The sequence below is a fragment of the Arachis hypogaea genome, chromosome 12 (assembly GCF_003086295.3).
Source record: "Arachis hypogaea cultivar Tifrunner chromosome 12, arahy.Tifrunner.gnm2.J5K5, whole genome shotgun sequence".
NCBI classification, from domain to species: Eukaryota; Viridiplantae; Streptophyta; class Magnoliopsida; order Fabales; family Fabaceae; genus Arachis; species Arachis hypogaea.
In genome coordinates this window covers 83,753,373-83,772,557 of record NC_092047.1, presented here as the reverse complement: position 1 = coordinate 83,772,557, position 19,185 = coordinate 83,753,373, and the positions used below count along the sequence as shown (strand labels likewise).

The 19,185-nt window shown below is 34.4% G+C and overlaps 1 protein-coding gene across 1 annotated transcript; it reads right to left on the bottom strand.

The window, feature by feature from the left end:
• Positions 1-15,373: 15,373 nt before the first annotated feature.
• On the bottom strand, positions 15,374-18,802 carry LOC112727598 (1-aminocyclopropane-1-carboxylate oxidase homolog 1). Its single transcript, XM_025777407.3, has 3 exons — positions 18,040-18,802; positions 16,549-16,870; positions 15,374-15,825 (listed from the first exon to the last, which is right to left on the bottom strand). Exons 1-3 carry the CDS (start codon positions 18,597-18,599, stop codon positions 15,574-15,576), a joined length of 1,134 nt encoding a protein of 377 aa, XP_025633192.1. The 5' UTR covers positions 18,600-18,802; the 3' UTR covers positions 15,374-15,573.
• Positions 18,803-19,185: the final 383 nt, after the last annotated feature.

Sequence of the window (19,185 nt, the reverse complement as noted above, 5' to 3'; positions counted from 1 at the left end):
CTATTTGGGTAAATGAGCTAAATGAAATGATGGCCTCAATCATATAAATGCATGTATACATGGAATAATGGACATAAAGAATCAAACAAATCAAAGATTACAATCATAGAAAGAGAATAATGCACACAAGAATGAAAATAAGTGGTTATATGATGTAACTACACAATTGGGCTCAAAACTCACATGCTTGTGTTCTTAGCTCAAAAACCATGTTCCAAAATACATTCTTCAAGCAAGTTCAACACGAATTTTTTTTTTCAAATTGGTAGGGTGCCCTAAAAACAGTTTCTTGGAAAAGAAATCATCACCCTAACCAAGTAGTCCTAACATAAAAAGGAAGTGGTAAAAATATACACAAATTCTAACTAATATGCAATCTATCATGCAATGCAACAACTAATCTAACAGACAAAAATTAAAAATTGGTGTTGAAAAAGGAAGTTATTACCCATGGAGGTCAATCGGACGACCTCCCCACACTTAGAAATTTGCACCGTCCTCGGTGCATGCAAAGAAGAGCAAGGTGAACGGGATGCTACAATTGATGAGCTCCTTCAAAAGGTTGTGCGGGTGAACTTGTTTGTTGTCCCATTTAGAAGCTTTTTCTTTTCTTTCCTTCTTGGTGGCCAACCTCAAAGGAGAGAAAAAGAAAGAAAATTAAGCCTACAACAAAGATATGAAAGCAATAGAACATAGGCGGGGGATAATGCCAATTAAGAGTAGGGTTCTCACTACATGTTAGCTACGCATGTGAGTGAGGAAGCAATATAGGTAAAGGGCATATCAATTAATACTTGATGCAAAAGTAAAGTCAAAGCATAGGCAAATGACATGTAGAGCATGTTGCATTAAGCTTAATCAATAATTGACACAAACAAGATTAATAATAAGCATGAGAGCATTTGGTCCCATCCTAACTCAATGATGATGAGGTACAAAAACAAAGAATAATGAGTTAGGAAGGACTAAAGCACTAATCTTGTGTGTGGAACAAATATTACAATTAATGTCAAACAAGTCACAAAGCACCATGATTAACCAAGAAATTCTCAATAATCGAATATAAGAATCCAACACCATTATTAAAACAAGAACTTAGAAAAGAAAATAAGAACAAGCTTTAAAAACAAAATTAAAATGCAATAAATGAAAATAAGCAAATATAATAAAATAAAATGGAAGAAAAGAAATATTTTTTTTTAACCGGCACGGACGCGTCATGCACGCTTCCGCGCCGGTGCACAGTTTGGCTAAAGGACGCGTACGCGCCAGGTGCACGCACGCGTGGGTTGCAGGCACAGGATAGGCACAAATTGGGCATAACTCTCTGGGACATGTACCAAGAGGGTAGGTGACGCTATCGGGGCGCACGCGCACAGCGTGCGTGCGCGCGCATTACGCAATTAGCTTCAAGGGCGCGTACGCGCCAGGTGCGCGCACGCACGGGTGGTTTGTGCTTCAAGCATGGTGCTGGCGCAGGGTAGGCGCAACTCTCGGGTCAATGTATGGATGGGTGAGATTTTCCAATCCACGCGTCCGCACATATGGTGCGTCCGCGTGGATGGTCGAAAATGCTTGAGGCGCGCGTACGCGCCAGGTGCGCGCACGCGCGAGTCAGTGCTCTGTTTTTCAAAATTTTTCCAAGTTCTTGCACCAATCCAAGAATTCCAAACCTCCAAACAGCTACCCAAATACCATAAAACCTTATTTAACATATTAGACTACCAAATAGACTCAACAACTTAACAAAACATGAAATTAAACTAATTCTATCAATATATACAAAAAAAGGGAAAATGGAAAGATTTTACCATGGTGGGGTGTCTCCCACCTAGCACTTTTGTTTATTGTCCTTAAGTTGGACTTATGGGGAGCTCCTCTTAAGGTGGCTTGTGTTTGTAACCATCTTGGAACATCCACCAATGCTTGGTTTTCCATTGTGCTCCAAAATTTCTAATGAGTTGCAACAAGTCTTGATGGAGTCCTTCACAAGCTAAGGGTTCCCAAAATTGATCCTCATATATACCCGGATCCCAAATATTATTTCTACACTCATCTTCAAGTTGATCATCACAATTCCAATTAGGTGAGAAGTGATCCGAATTCTCAAGTAAACACCAAAGCATCTTCCTATACCCCTTTAGTTGAGAATTATACCAACCATTGCACTTAGACTTTAAGCTTCCAACCATAAGGAACCTTGATTGGCATTTCCACCCACTACTCAATTTCCTTTTGTTCTTAACCCCACAAAGAGCTCTAAGTTGCCCATCCGTCTCAATCAAACCATATTCAAGTGGGAAAGTAAAGATTAGAGATAAGGATTTTACCCACTTGAATGTTATGTTGGATGGGGACTTAGGAAGGGACATCTCCAATGGTCTTGTAAGTTCTATTCCCTTGTGCTCTTCTTTGACTACCTCCACCTCTTGGCAAGCTTTTTCAACTTCAATTCTTTGCCCACCAACTTCTTCCACACATTCTTCATTGGTGGAGCTTGCCTCTTGATCACCCTCTTCCAATCTTTCATCATTCATACTATGCCTTGGAGGTTGCGCATCATCCTCCTCAACATCAAATTCAAGCTCATTGGAAGAAGGTTCAACAACTTCCACAAAATCATCGACAATGTCACTTGGTGTGGAAGTGCTCTCAAGTTTGAAATTCACCTCTTGTTCAACTTCCTCTAACTCTTCAACCACTTCTTCTTCTTCAACAATCTCTTCCTCCACCACTTGTTGCAAGACATACCCCATCTCCTTGTCCTCAGGTTGAGATTCTAAAATCTCCTTCATGCTCCTTCCTTCGATTGATTTCTCATACTCATCTGTGGAGATGCTTTGCTTGTTGCATGAGTTCCATGAGTCCAAGTTGGCTTTAATTTTGGCAAGGTTAGCCTCGATAACTTCATTCCTTCTCCTTTGGGCTTCCTCTTGCTCCTTTTGACGGATTATTGCTTGAAGCCGATCCATTGCTTCATTGAGACGATCCATTGGCTCTTGAATGGATGGGTATGGATGTTCTTCCATAGAGGGTTATGGTAGAGAGGGGAATTCATTTTGTGGTTGAAAGTTATCACACATGGGAGGTGATTCATCTTGGTGATAATATGGAGGTGGTGGTTCTTGAGGGTGTTGGTGGTGGAATTGGGGTGGTTCTTCATATGGTTCATATGGTTCACAAGGTTGTTGGTATGGTGGATATGGGTTGGGGTCATATGGAGGTGTTTGGTGAAAGGGGCTTGTGAGTAAGGTGGTGCAAAATTATGTTGAAGAGGTGGTTCATAGGCATATGGTGGTGGTTGTTGACAATCACAATAAGGGTCATGATGCGTGAGCATCTTGTCTATCTTTTCCTAGTGAATTTGCATCTAATTTGTTGAGTTTAACTAAGAATAAATTATATTTTAGCCACTATGGATGATATTTTGAGTTTTATGCAGTTTTATTTATTTTAGGTAGCATTTGGCGGAATTTGATGGAATTTCTGCAGAGAAAGAGAAGAAGCCAAGGAGATGACCAGCGAATACCGACGCGGACGCATGGCTCACGCGACCGCGCGGAATGGAGGAAATTGCAATGACGCGATCGCGTCCCTGACGCGATCGCGTGGACTGGAATCTGCACAAATGATGCGAACGCGTGGACGACGCGGACGCGTCACATGAGTGATCTGCAGAATTGACAGAAAATGTTGGGGGCGATTTCTGGGCTGTGTTAACTAAATTTTCAGCCCAGAAAACACAGATTAGAAGCTGCAGAATGGACAGAACAAGTGGTCCCCACTCATCAACTGAAGATCTGTTAATTAATTCAAATTTAAATTCAAATCTTAAATTAGGAAAAGATATTATTTTGATTTTTAGTTTTAGATATTAGATTTTAAATTTATTAGGATTAGTTATAAAAAGGGAGGAAGCTTTCCTTCCTTGGTAGAGAGGTCCTGGGGAGGATCCCATTCCATCCCAATTTACAATCTTTATTTTCCCTCTCAATTATGAGCAACTAATCCTCCATTGTTAAGGTTAGGAGCTCTGTCTATTTCTATGGATTGATTTTATTATTTTTTCTATTTTAATTTATGTATGGATTTACAATTTAAGAATTATTTTTGCTCTTTATTTTATGAATTTGGGTGGAACGGAAGTATGACCCTTTTTTCTATTTGAGTTCCTCTAAAACTTGGAAAAGCTCTTTACTTGAACAACAGCTTGAAAACATATTCTCCTAAATTTTAATTATTTGGACTTAACGGGATAGGTGACATATAATCCTTTTATTTTTGGGTAATTAGAGTTTTTGTGGCATATAAACTGGAATTTGATTATCACCCTCTAATTGGAATTAATTGACCAAGGAATTGGCAGTTAATGAATTTTAGAGGAGACTAGGAAAGTCTAAAGAATTAGGGTCTAGTCACATATAGTTTGTCATAAATTAAATCCTACATGATTAAAATAGTTAGTAAGAAAAAAATTAATCCGGAAAAATAGATAACTCTGAAACCTTAACTATCTTCTCCATATTTTATTCCCAACTTATTTATCTGCCTATCTTTAATATTTTTTATATTGTTTAATGTCTTTTATACTGCATCTCAACACCAATTTTTGTTTGTCTAACTAAGCCTATTAAACACTATTGTTGCTTGGTCCATCAATCCTCGTGGGATCGACCCTTACTCACGTAAAGTATTACTTTGTACGACCCGGTGCACTTACTGGTAAGTTAGTGGGTTATAAATACCGCATCAAGTTTTTGGCGTCGTTGCCGGGAATTGATAGTAATTAACAACTATTAGTTGTTTGATTATTTAGATTAGGCGTTTTAATTTTAATTTTATTTAAATATTATTTTATTATTTTTCAAAAAAAAAATCCCTTATTTTCTTTTTTTTTTCGTTCCCCCCTCTACGGTTACGTTTTCCTTCTTTTTAAAAAAAAAAAAACTTTTTTTTTCGTTTCCCACCCCCTGTCCCCCGTTTTAAATTTTTTTTCTTTTTTTCTTTTTCGTTTAACTTTTAAAATTTAAAAAAAAAAGCCTTCGTCTGTTTTTTTATATACTTTTCTTTTTTATTTATTTATTTATATTTTTTTATTTCTTTTATTTTCATTCGATTTTTTTTCATTATTATTATATTTTTTATATATTTTATTAACTTTAATTTTATTTCTTTTTTTTATTTATTTCAAAAAAAATTCTTAATTTCTGAAATTAAGTTTGGTATTTCCTAGTTAGTTTTATTTTAATTCTTCTTATTTTAATTTTTAGAATTTTGTTCTTTCTTCTCTACTTTTCTGTTTACCACATGGTGCATTTAATCCTTTTTGGTGTTTTGTGCTAAGGAAAAATAATGGAGAGAGATCATATGGGTTACTACTCACACTCGAGTAGTGATTCATATCATTATGAATGGGGGAATTACCCAAATTTTGGTTGGCAAGGTCAAAACCAAAGAAACCTCAGTGCTCCATATTCATATTAAGAACCACCACCTCTCTATCTGTATCATGAACCATCATCTTTCTACCCATATCAAGAGCCACTATCTCCCTATCCATACCAAGAACCATCCTCTTTTTACACTTATCAAGAACCATCACCTCCTTCTTATTCATATCAAATACCATCAGATCTTGAGCTTCTCATGAAAGAATGCTTACATGATATAAAGACAAGTGTCAAAAATATAGAGAAGCATATGCAGTCGATTATCAAGTACCAGGAAGAGGAACAAGCAAATTCCTTCCCATAAGATACAATGCAAGATCCTATGGAAGAAAGTAAGGAAATCAATCAAAGGAGTTTATACTCCAGTGCTTTAGAAAACTTTCCATCCTCACACATAGAAGAAGAGGAAGATGCAAAAATAAAGGAGGAAGATGCACCCACAAAGGAGGAAGAAACACAACCTCCCATGCCCTTGGTAAGCAATGAAGAAGAGATTGAATTAAAAGAAAGCTACCAAGAAGAAGAGGTTGAAATTGAGGAAGCTTGCAAAGAGGTGGTAGAATTCAAAGTAGAACACAAGGGAGTAGAGCTTGCAAGACCTCTTCCAAGGCCATCACTATCCAATACAACATTCAAGTGGGTAAAATTCCTATCCTTAATCCTTACTTTCCCACTTGAATATGGACTATTGGAGACAGATGGTCAACTTAGAGCTCTTTGTGGCATCAAGAGTAAGAGGAAGATGGTTAGTGATAAGAGTTATCAAGCAAGGCTCAATATGGTTGCATGCTCCGAATTGAAGTGCAAGAATTGGTGTAGAGCTAATTTGAATGGGTCTAGAAGGCTGTTTAGATGTCTCTGTGAGAATTCAGATTGCTTGCCACCCGTTGGAAACAATGGTGATATACAAGAAGACGGGTGTAAAAGCAAAGTTTGGGACCCTGGAATTCATTCCCACAATCAACAGTCTTGGGGCTTTATCGCTTGCTTCAACTTGCTCAAAGGCGTTGTGCGCCTAGTTTGGGATCCCGGTAGCCATTGGAATTACAAACATTGGTGGAGATTCCTGGATCAGTACAATCACAAGCCACCATGACAAGAAGCTCACAACATGTCCAACTTAAGGACTTTAACTAAAAGTGCTTGGTGGGAGACAACCCACCGTGGTATGATCGTTCTTTTTCATTCTTAGTTGTTTTTTGTAATAGTAGTTTTCTTACTTAGTTGATTTTTATTAAGTTCTTACTAATTTTCTAATCATGCATCTATTTTATTATAGGAACCGAACACCTCAAGCTAAAAAAAAAAGAGCACCTGACGCGAAATCATTGCTGACGCGTACGCGTCATCTAGGGGTGCAAGAAAAATAAAAAGTTACAGAGAGTTGCACGGGAGTGGCGCCAGAATGAAGTCTTTCGCACAAACAAGCCCACGCGGACGCGTGGCCCACGCGTTCACGTCGTTTGTGATTTTCGTCATTCACGCGATCGCGTCACCGACGCGATCGCGTGACCTGCAAATTCGACGTAAAAGAGCGTTTGGGCAGAGAGTTGTGCCAGCTTGGGGCAAGAAGTGTGCTAAACGCACAAATTTGGTCACGTGGATGCGTGATTGACGCGTTCGCGTCAGTTACACATATGGCCATCCACGCGATCGCGTGCCTAACGCTAACGCGTCATTATGAAGAATGCGCGACGCACGCGATCGCGTCACTTGCGCCGCCCAGTTTTCTTCTCTCTCTCCCAATCCTAATTCTTTCTTATTCTCTTATCCTTTTATTTTTTTCTTTCATTTTAACATTTGTCTCTTCTCTATTTTTAGTTCTTATTTGCTTGAGGACAAGGAAACCTTTAAGTTTGGTATTGACGCTTTGCTTAAGGGTTTTCTGTTTATTCCTATGGCACCAAAAGGGAGGCGAATCATCTTCACTGAGGAGCACAACCTGAAGAATAAACGATTGCTAGGATAATTAAGGTGGTTGAGTTCCTTTCATTTTTTTTATTCCTCCCCTCTTTGTCTATGTTATGTTCCGATTTTCTGCTATATTTCTTTGTCTGTTGCATGATCCTTTATTAGTTAGAATCCTAGGACTAGTTTAGCTTTCTTTTAATTACTTTAATGCTGAAAAGATGTTTCATGTACCACTCACTGAACTTGAACCTAAAAAGAAAAGAAAAAGAAGTGATGTAGTGCATGAGAATTTGAGTTTAATTTTTAGAGTAGTCTTATTTACTTAAAGGTGGTATTTTCTGTGACTCTGAATGCATGCTTGAACAGTGCATATTTTTGATAGTGAAGTTTATGAATGTTAAAAATTGTTGGCTCTTGAAAGAATGATGAAAAAGAAAAATGTTATTGATAATCTGAAAAATCATAAAATTGATTCTTGAAGCAAGAAAAAGCAGTGAAAAACACAAAGCTTGCGGAAAAAAAAAGAGAAAAGAAAAGAAAAGCAAGCAGAAAAAAGCCAATAACCCTTTAAACTAAAAGGCAAGGGTAAAAAGGATCCAAGGCTTTGAGCATTAATGGATAGGAGGGCCCTAAGGAATAAAATCCTGGCCTAAGCGGCTAAATCAAGCTGTCCCTAACCATGTACTTGTGGCGTGAAGGTGTCAAGTGAAAAGCTTGAGACTGAGCGGTTAAAGTCGTGATCCAAAGCAAAAAGAGTGTGCTTAAGAACTCTGGGCACCTCTAACTGGGGACTCTAGCAAAGCTGAGTCACAATCTGAAAAGGTTCACCCAGTTATGTGTCTGTGGAATTTATGTATCCGGTGGTAATACTGGAAAACAAAATACTTAGGGTCACAGCCAAGACTCATAAAGTAGCTGTGTTCAAGAATCAACATACCGAACTAGGAGAATCAATAACACTATCTGAAGTCTGAGTTCCTATGGATGCCAATCATTCTGAACTTCAAAGGATAAAGTGAGATGCCAAAACTATTCAGGATTGCAGTTGTAAACCCCACTATAAGAAGAGACATGAGCTTAATCAAACTCTCATTCTCATTCACATCCTAAGCTTATATTAGTGTTAGTTGCTTGAGGAAAAGCAACAGTTTAAGTTTGGTGTTGTGATGCGTTAGCATCTTGTCTATCTTTTCCTAGTGAATTTGCATCTAATTTGTTGAGTTTAATTAAGAATTAATTATATTTTAGCCACTATGGATGATATTTTGAGTTTTGTGCAATTTTATTTATTTTAGGTAGCATTTGGCAGAATTTGATGGAATTTCTGCAGAGAAAGAGAAGAAGCCAAGGAGATGACAAGCGAATACCGACGCGGACGCATGGCTCACGCGACCGCGCGGAATGGAGGAAATTGTAATGACGAGATCGCGTCCCTGACGCGATCGCGTGGACTGGAATCTGCACAAATGATGCGAACGCGTGGACGACGCGGACGCGTCACATGAGCGATCTGCAGAATTGACAGAAAATGCTGGGGGCGATTTCTGGGCTGTGTTAACTAAATTTTCAGCCCAGAAAATACAGATTAAAAGCTGCAGAATGGACAGAACAAGTGGTCCCCACTCATCAACTGAAGATCTGTTAATTAATTCAAATTTAAATTCAAATCTTAAATTAGGAAAAGATATTTTTTTAATTTTTAGTTTTAGATATTAGATTTTAAATTTATTAGGATTAGTTATAAAAAGGGAGGAAGCTTTCCTTCCTTGGTAGAGAGGTCCTGGGGAGGATCCCATTCCATCCCAATTTACAATCTTTATTTTCCCTCTCAATTATGAGCAACTAATCCTCCATTGTTAAGGTTAGGAGCTCTGTCTATTTCTATGGATTGATTTTATTATTTTTTCTATTTTAATTTATGTATGGATTTACAATTTAAGAATTATTTTCGCTCTTTATTTTATGAATTTGGGTGGAACGGAAGTATGACCCTTTTTTCTATTTGAGTTCCTGTAAAACTTGGAAAAGCTCTTTACTTGAACAACAGCTTGAAAATATATTCTCCTAAATTTTAATTATTTGGACTTAACGGGATACGTGACATATAATCCTTTTATTTTTTAGTAATTAGAGTTTTTGTGGCATATAAACTGGAATTTGATTATCATCCTCTAATTGGAATTAATTTACCAAGGAATTGGCAGTTAATGAATTTTAGAGGAGACTAGGAAGGTCTAAAGAATTAGGGTCTAGTCACATATAGTTTGCCATAAATTAAATCCTACATGATTAAAATAGTTAGTAAGAAAAAAAATTAATCCGGAAAAATAGATAACTCTGAAACCTTAACTATCTTCTTCATATTTTATTCCCAACTTATTTATCTGCCTATCTTTAATATTTTTTTTATTGTTTAATGTCTTTTATACTGCATCTCAACACCAATTTTTGTTTGTCTAAGCCTATCAAACACTATTGTTGCTTGGTCCATCAATCCTCGTGGGATCAACCCTTACTCACGTAAGGTATTACTTGGTACGACCCGGTGCACTTGTCGGTAATTTGGGTAATTAGAGTTTTTGTGGCATATAAACTGGAATTTGATTATCACCCTCTAATTGGAATTAATTGACCAAGGAATTGACAGTTAATGAATTTTAGAGGAGACTAGGAAGGTCTAAGGAATTAGGGTCTAGTCACATATAGTTTGCCATAAATTAAATCCTACATGATTAAAATAGTTAGTAAGAAAAAAATTAATCCGGAAAAATAGATAACTCTGAAACCTTAACTATCTTCTCTATATTTTATTCCCAACTTATTTTTCTGCTTATCTTTAATATTTTTTATATTGTTTAATGTCTTTTATACTGCATCTCAACACCAATTTTTATTTGTCTAACTACGCCTATCAAACACTATTGTTGCTTGGTCCATCAATCCTCGTGGGATCGACCCTTACTCACGTAAGGTATTACTTGGTACGATCCGGTGCACTTGCCGGTAAGTTAGTGGGCTATAAATACCGCATCAGGTCACCACATCCATTAGATTGATATGCATTAGGATTAGAATTATACCCATAAGAATCCGGAGGGGGTTGTTGCCAATAAGGTTGATCAATCCCTTGAGGCTCCTCCCATCTTTGATTGCTCCATCCTTGATGCACATCCTCATTGTAGCGTCCATTACCTACAACATAATTTGAGCCAAACTCATAGCCAACGGAGTGAAAATTCATGATAGCAAACAAAAACAAAAGCTAACAAAAATAAGCAGCAAAGTCCTAAAGCTAACAAAAACTAACAAATAAGCAAAAGGCAAGCATATTCAAAATATTCACAATAGCCAATAATGTAACACCATTGCAACTCCCCGGCAACGGCGCCATTTTGATGATCGAATTCTTGACGGTTTAGAATTTATCTAATGGAGTCTCGTTGTGAAGTATAGTTTCCAAACCAATCAAGAATCCTTTCATGCAAAAATTTTGGTTGTCACAAAGAACAAACCCCAAATAAGAAATAACCGGAGTATTTAGACTCAGGGTCGTCTCACAAGGAATTGCAATGAAGTGTATGCTTATTGGCTATGAAGGGGTAAGGGGGTTTTTGATTTTATATAGGGACAAGAAAATATAAATTGCAAGAAAAATAAATGACAAGAAGGTAAAATGACAAGAACTAATAAAATAAATGGAAAGAACTCTTGGCTAGACATAGGTAATTGAGATCACCATCCTTGTCTACAAACCATATATTGATAATTATGAGAGGCCAACCTATTAAGTCTACTTCCAAAGCCTTAAGTACGTAATATCTACTTCTAGGCTTGAAGTACGTCAAATAGGCTTGATCACATCAACCCATAAGTCCCAACCTACCTACTAATTAGATTAGTAGTGGGTTGGCGTCAATGAGTATCAAATTGATCACCAAGGATTCTCAAATCACCAATTCATTGAGACCCAATGACTCAAGGTCACTCAATTCCCTTAGCCTAGGCCAAGAGTCAAGAAAACTACTCAAAAACTAGAGGAAGCATTTTATCAAACACCTAGAATGCAAGAAAAGTAAACATAATAAAATGCAAGAATTAAAGGAAACCCATAACTATCAATAGCAAAAAATCAACAATAACAATCAAAATCAACATAAAAGAGACATGAAACATAAATTTGCATTAAAGAAAATTAAGATCCAACAAGGATTCATAAGCATAAAAGTAACAAAATGAAGGAAATGAACAAGTAAAACTAAAAGAGAAAAGATGTAATACAAGAAATTAAGAAGAAAAATTAAATCAAAACAAGAATTGAAAGAGAAATTTGAGAGCGTTTAACCTAACTTTACCCTAATTTCTATCCTAAATCTAGAGAGAGGAAAGAGCCTCTCTCTTTAGAATTCTACTCTAAAACATGATGAAAACTAAATTATGACTCCCTTGGTTCATTCCCCCTTCAATCCTTGGGTTCAATAGCATCAGAAATGGGTTGGATTGGGCCCAAAATGAGCTGCAAAATCGCTGGGGGCATTTCATTAAAGTGGACCCTCGGGCAGAATCGGCGCGCACGCGTACATGGCGCGTGCGCGCCCCTGAACGCAAAGCAACATATGGCAAAATTTATATCATTTCGAAGCCCCAGATGTTAGTTTTCCAACGCAACTAGAACCGCCTCATTTGGATCTCTGTAGCTCAAGTTATGGTCGATTGAGTGCGAAGAGGTCAGGCTTGACAGCTTTACGGTTCCTTCATTTCTTCATGAGTTCTCCCACTTTGCATGCTTTTCTCCTCACTTCTTCCATCCAATACTTGTCTTATGAACCTGAAATCACTCAACAAACACATCAAGGCATCGAATGGAATTAAAGTGGATTAAAATCACTAATTTAAGGGCCTAAAAAGCATGTTTTTACACTTAAGCACAATTCAAGGGAGAATTACAAAACCATGCTATTTCATTGAATAAATGTGGAAAAAGTTGATAAAATCCCCCAAATTAAGCACAAGATAAACCACAAAATCGGAGTTTATTACCGATCCCACTTAGTGGGACAAGACTTTGTTGTTGTTATTATTATTATTATTATTATTATTATTATTATTATTATTATTATTATTTGATAAAAATAAAATATACCTAGAGTCAGTCTACTAATCAATTTTCTTTATACATTTTACTTGTGTAAAAATAATTTATTCAGCATAAAAATAATTGTCATCAGATCTTTTATTTTTTAAAAATACTTATTTTGTATTGAATAAATAATATGAAATATATATTTTTCAAATATAGAAAAATAAATAATAAAAACAAAATATTATTTAAATATTTTAAAAATAAAAAAAAATAATCATCTTAAAAAAGAAAAACATAAAAAATGTTAAATAGTAATTACCTCCGTTATATGGTTAAACTTAAATTACTATTTTCCTTTTTTTATTTTATTTCATGTATTATATATGCTTTGCTCTTATGTTAAAATTTTTTATATTCGTCACTGATAGTGTATGATATGATAACATGACATAATATAAAATATAATACTTTTTAAAAAACAATGAAATTATAGTTAACTAAAGATATTTAATATAAAATTGAAGATATTTTTTTATCTATTACAATTATGCACGAAAATAAAAAATATTTTGAATATAAATTTTTAAATTTATTTCAAAATATGGTTCAAGAAATAGACAAAACTTAGATATAAAGACCAAATCCATTTTGTCACTATGTCTGATCTCATAAGAGCCGACTTGGTGTGTAGAATCTTAATTGCACATACAAATATGCTCATATATATATATATATATATTTTTTTTTTTTTCAAATATGAGATCTCAACACCTCTTAAAAAAAAGGAAAAGATAAACTACCCACCAGAATAGAAGAGAATGTTATAAAAGTGGTCACTAGGTTATTTATCCAATTATTTAACTTTCATTTTCATCTTAGGAATTTCTCAACTCTAATCTATATAAAACCTGCCAAAAACCGTTGCTTATTTAAACATTCGAGTCCCTTGTAGGTACCATCCCACGCACACCTCTTCACGAAAAACTCAGACGGCTTCATCCCTCCATGAGAAGACGTCATACATTGCACTGAAGGCGTCTAAGCCCCACATTCAGGTCCAAATCATCTTCATCCCTTTGAGATTTAATAATCCCTTTGATGTTGTGAACTGTCAGGGGTTTTTCCAAACCCCAACAGTTCCACGTCAACATCTTCATCCCTCCTGGGGTGCCCATTGTAGGGTAGCACCTTCCCCTATCTCAATTGATGTAGTTTCTTTCTGACATTACCTCTTTCTTCTATCTGCTTCTTTTATCTCCTCAAGCCCTCTCTTAACTCCAGTGATAGGACTAACTTCTCCTCCCTTCCATGCTAGTTTTTTCAGTTTTATCTTCTTCCTTACATCTCTTCCTTTTAGCCTCTCCATAGAACCAAAATTAGGGAGGCTTCCTGAATTATTTGTATTATCCGAGATCTGCTGGAAGTTTCTCTCCTTTCTCTTTGCCTCCAATACTCTCTCACTTTTGGCTACTTCCTCTTCTACCCAAGTTCCTTTCTGGTTGCTTTGAACTTTCTTATCTTCTTCTGGCTTTTGTGTATTGCTCTCATCCACCGATAAACTTGCAAAGACTCGGTTTATGTTGACTGGAGTTGACTTCTTATTTACTGTCTTCCTTTTCTTCGCTGCTGAAAATCTGTTGGGGTATTGATTCTTCTTCTGCTCTTTGATTTTTCTCCCAACCCACTCTGCCCGTAACCATTGCCCCCCATTTCTCCTCTGTTGTCTTTCCAGTCGCAAAGTCCTCTAAGTACTGTTTGCATACTTTGTTTTCATATCTAAGGAAGCCACAGTAATAGCAAAAATTACCAATCTTTTCGTACTTTGGCTGAACCTCAATGACCTTCTGATTTCTCCCTGCAATTTTTAGGGTTTTACGCAGGGACTTTGATATGTCTAATAATACTTTAACTTTTAGCAACCTCTCTTCCTTCCCTTTAAAATTAAACAAACCAGCCTCTATGTCACTTCCCATTGACTCTTTGACTCTCCTACCTAGTCCTTGATTTTGGCATTGCTCTGGTAATCCCCAGAGTTGCATTCGAGTCCAAACAGACTCGATGAATGTATCACACAAATTAGGATTCCCTACCAAATCCTAACAGAGCGGATGACTAAACTTCAGAGTTGGGGCACCGTAGCTTTTTCTTTTTTCTCTTAAAATTCTAGAGTGATAGCTCAAATGGCATAGTCTCCTCATACTTACCTAGAGGTTGCGGGTTCGAGTCTCCCTATCTTTGGTAAAAACAAATAAAAAGATACATGTGTGGCTTAATTTAGGCCATTTCTAAAACGTTCACTCTTTTTTTATGCTAGAGTTAAATAACATACACTTTATTCTATTTGATTAAAATATTTTTTAATAATTATTTTTTATACAAAACAGTAATTATTTTATTATTTAAAATAAAAAATAATAATATAAAATATATAATTATTATTGTAATAGTTTTTATTTATTTTTAATATTTTAACTTGTTACAAAAATATTTAATTCAAAATTTTTTATATACTTCATGATTAATGAAAACATTAAAAATAATTAAAATTTATTACATGAATGGTAATATATATTTTATATTATTGTTAAATTCATTATAGTAGTAAAAATAATAATATAAAATATATTAACTATTTGGGAGAAAAAACTAAGCTTTTAATCCTAACGATTTTCACATTTAATTCACGTATAAATACTTAAATACATATTGGTAGATCTAAAATAGATGCCAAAAATTATGCTTGACCAATCCATTAATAAACCCACACTTATGTAACTATGGTTTATTCTTCAAACATCAAAACACAGCCCACCACCTAAGTACCTGTTTGCATTAGATCGGCTCACAAGAATACACCTATACGGCTACACCTAAAGTCACATCCGACAAGCTACATCTACTGGCAAGCTTGCAGTCTCCACAAAAACAAATATCCAGGTGTTAATACCTCATTCATTTAAAGAGAATATCTTTACCTCACATCTGTATCATATAATTGGCCTCAACTTATATATAACTAAATCTCAATTAAAATTACAAATTATGTGACTTTGGGATATACCTTAAATTTTATTTGATACATGTCACTACCAACATGATTATTAAACTAACCCCAGTTTCAAATTTTTCTAGTCAAACTCTAAAATGTTCAAGAGCAGTGGTTCCATCAAGACCTTTGGCATTATAGTATGCTACATACTCCTCCATCGTAGTGTTTCTGTATTTTGCAGGATTGTCTTCGGATAACAGTTCTTTTATAGGACCATAAAGCTTTGATGATGATCTCATACCTGAGCAGAAAAAGCTTGCAACAGATATTCTTGGACCAATGAGATTTGCCAGTACTCTATGTTCAACACTCTTAAATATATCATTTGTTATAAGCTGCACTTCAAGAAAAATAATAAAATTGTAGAATTAGCAACTCTAGATAAGCTCATTTTAATTTGCAAAATTTGCTTAAGAACAAGTTCTCTAGGGTGAAAATTCGTATGAAATTTTTATAATTACTAACTTCCTAGTCAGATTTTCCAGTGTACAAAAGTTTTTAATAAAATCTTTGTTTTCATCTAAAATTAAATAAACTTAATACATTATAGGATCTTGGTTGAAACCTTTTTAAATTAATTGCATGGTGTTGTAACATAATATATTATACTTTAAATTTTAGTATGGAAACTCAGCAAGAGCGGTTATAAATTGGACTAGTGGTAGTCATTCTAAATTAATGTATATGATTAGTATGCAAAATAAGTTTAATAGTGAAAATAGTCCTTAAAAAATAAAGTATGCATTATTTTAGTTCTTCAAAGATCAATGCCTCAAATTGGTTTTGGATGATACAACTGTAAATTAAATTGGTCCTATAATTAATAAGATGTTGACATATGATACAATCATTTTGTGATACGTCATTATCTAATTAGTAAAGGGATCAATTTGATTTATCATGGTATCTTTCAAAGATTAATTTGATCTTTCAAGTATTAAATTGATGAATACACAATCTTTCAAGAATCATTTAACAATTAACCCTTTTCTTCTCAACAACAAAACTTTTGTTATCAATGAAACTATAGACATAAAAATATTAGTAAGAAAACTTGCCTGCAAAAGATCACCAATATTGATCACTAGAGCCCCTGGTACCGGCGGTATATCGATCCACTTATCCTCATGAAGGACTTGAAGGCCGCCAATATGGTCTTGGAGAAGCACCGTGATAAAGTCGTTATCAGAATGCTTGGTGGTTCCCAAAGTTAGTTCTGGTTCAGGACATGCAGGGTAGTAATGACAAAGCAAAATACGTCCATAAGTGCAACCTATGTCTCTTAAATAGTTTGAATGCAAACCAAGAGCTTCTGATAGTAATTCAAAGAGTGCAATCCCAAATTTCATAATATTAGTCCCATATTCAAGAAGGATATCCCTACAAGAAGATTCAAATTAGTATTACCAAGTAAATATATGTTCTCTGGTAGAAAATACAGGATTTAAATTTGTGTCTTTGTTCATTGTGTAACGTAACTATATTTGCAATGAATTTTATAACGTAAATATATTTGGATTAGTTGAAGTGTTAGTTGATATAACTTGTATTCAAGCTCTTTTATTAATATGCTATTCTTTTTTAAAATTTATAATCAAAATATCATTTTTTTAAATTAATTATTTAATTGTTATCTTTTTATTAAGGTTACAATTGATTTATTATTTATTTTTAATTATAATTTATTATGTTATTATAAAAAAAAGTGGCATTTGAATAATTAATTTTAAAAAAGTGACATTTAGTATTAAGTTTCGAAAATAATGACACTTTGGTGTAAAAATTCTGATATTCACAAAGTCACAAACAAAATGAACAAATGAAAGTGAAACTGCTAAATTAGAAAATTCACAGAAATTGTAGGTGTTTTTCAATTAGTTAATATAAAATCTCTTTTCTCTATTATAAAATATAATAATGCTAACAAATAGTAAAAAATTCTCTATCAATAAACAGATTAAACAAAAAAATTGTTGAAATATGCTTGGTTTGTATTTAAAAAAAAAATTGTAAGAAAGCAAAAACAAAAAATAATATTTTTTTACTTTTTGATTTGTTTTTAATTCACAAAATTCCAAAAATAAAAACACATACTCTAACTTCTTTTTAAGAAGATCTACCACCGAAATAAAGTTTTTCTATCTATAGTTGTTTCAAAAACACAAATACATAGATACAAAAATGTAAAGAAAATGTTCAATAAGCCAATAAGACTAATACAGAAAGGGGGAAAAAACATGATGAGACATAGAGAAAAAGAAAAGACATGATGATACTAATGAAATATAATGTCACAACAAAAATATTATCAATAAATTAAAAATTAGCTATCAAATCTATTATCATGTATGTATATAAATATATATTATTTAATTTATTTTTAATATATATTCTGTATTCTATATTAATATCTAAACACTTATTGATGTCACAAATATATCCTATCTCATCCTAACTATCTCTGTTCGAAACTAAGCCAAACAGAACAACTTAAGGAAGTCTAGTTTAATCTAGTAATATAAGTGAAAGCTAGTGCAATTAGAACATACCTGCATACTACTGGCAATTCCACTGGTTTAGGATTATCAGGAGCAAGATAACACATAAAAGTATCTCTCCAATTAAGTGCTGGTGAACTATATAAATCAAAATTACTGTTATAAATAAACGACCTATTTTGGTCACGTGTATAAAACTTTTTCTTCACTTCATCGTCTTGTTCGAAGAACCTTCTAACCCCATCTTTCATCTCCTCAAGAACACTCTCAGGGATGCCATGATTCACCACTTGAAAGAAACCCCATGTCTTACAAGCTTCCCTTATCCTTGAAACAACTCCTTCGCGTTTGCTTGGATCTTTGGTAACAACAACATCTTCAAGGTCTATAACTGGAATTGTATGTTCTGAGTTGCATAAATCTGCGGCTTTGTGAGATTTCGTATTATCATGTTGGTGATGGAAGAGTGATGGAATCTTTGTAAGGCCTTTGTCAACAAGACCCTTGACGCCAGTTTTTGTTTCATCGAATGATTTGAGGTCGTTGAGTCTGTTAGAACTGAGCTTCACTGTTCCTACTGTAACTTCTTGATCAGTGTAAGAAACCTCCATGGATCTCCTTATTACTTATTAGTGTTTTCTTACTTTCTTTATAGAGTTTATCCTACAAAAGAAGCTAAGAGAAGAACAATTTTTATATTGTGTGGCGGGCCTCGCGGATAGAGGCTTTCAATTAGAAAAAAATATTTTATGGCCACATCCATGGTATGAAGACAGATATAGCGGCAAACCATTGACTTTTTAACACAGGTGACAAAAGTTCGATATTGAACCAACCTAAACTCTTAAACTTAAGATGAAAACTCGTCCAACTACACGGCGGGGTTAGATTTTTTGCTCCACTTAATTTTCATCATATATAAAGAAATTATGGATTTAGTTTAGTGAGTAGTGCAAGTAGTTTAGGATAACTATTTCACTGCAAAAAATTGGATTTGTATCCTTTAAATTTTAAATTTTATTTTAAAGGGTAAAGTATAATCTTTTACTATTTATTTTATAGATAAAATTAAAAAAATTATTTAAAAATTAGAAATTATATTTTATCTTTTAAAGTGAAAGCTAAAAATTTAAAAGATTCAAATTCCAAAAAATTCTATATAGACCGAAGAAAAAAACATGCTATGAGTCATACATG

Bases quoted from the DNA above. Each gene is read 5' to 3' on its own strand.
- LOC112727598 (XM_025777407.3), bottom strand. From the start codon at position 18,599: ATGGAGGTTTCTTACACTGATCAAGAAGTTACAGTAGGAACAGTGAAG. The intron at 16,871-18,039 runs GTATGTTCTAAT...ATCTTCTTGTAG, and splicing joins GAATTGCCAGTAGTATGCAG to GGATATCCTTCTTGAATATG. The intron at 15,826-16,548 runs GCAAGTTTTCTT...CTTGAAGTGCAG, and splicing joins ATATTGGTGATCTTTTGCAG to CTTATAACAAATGATATATT.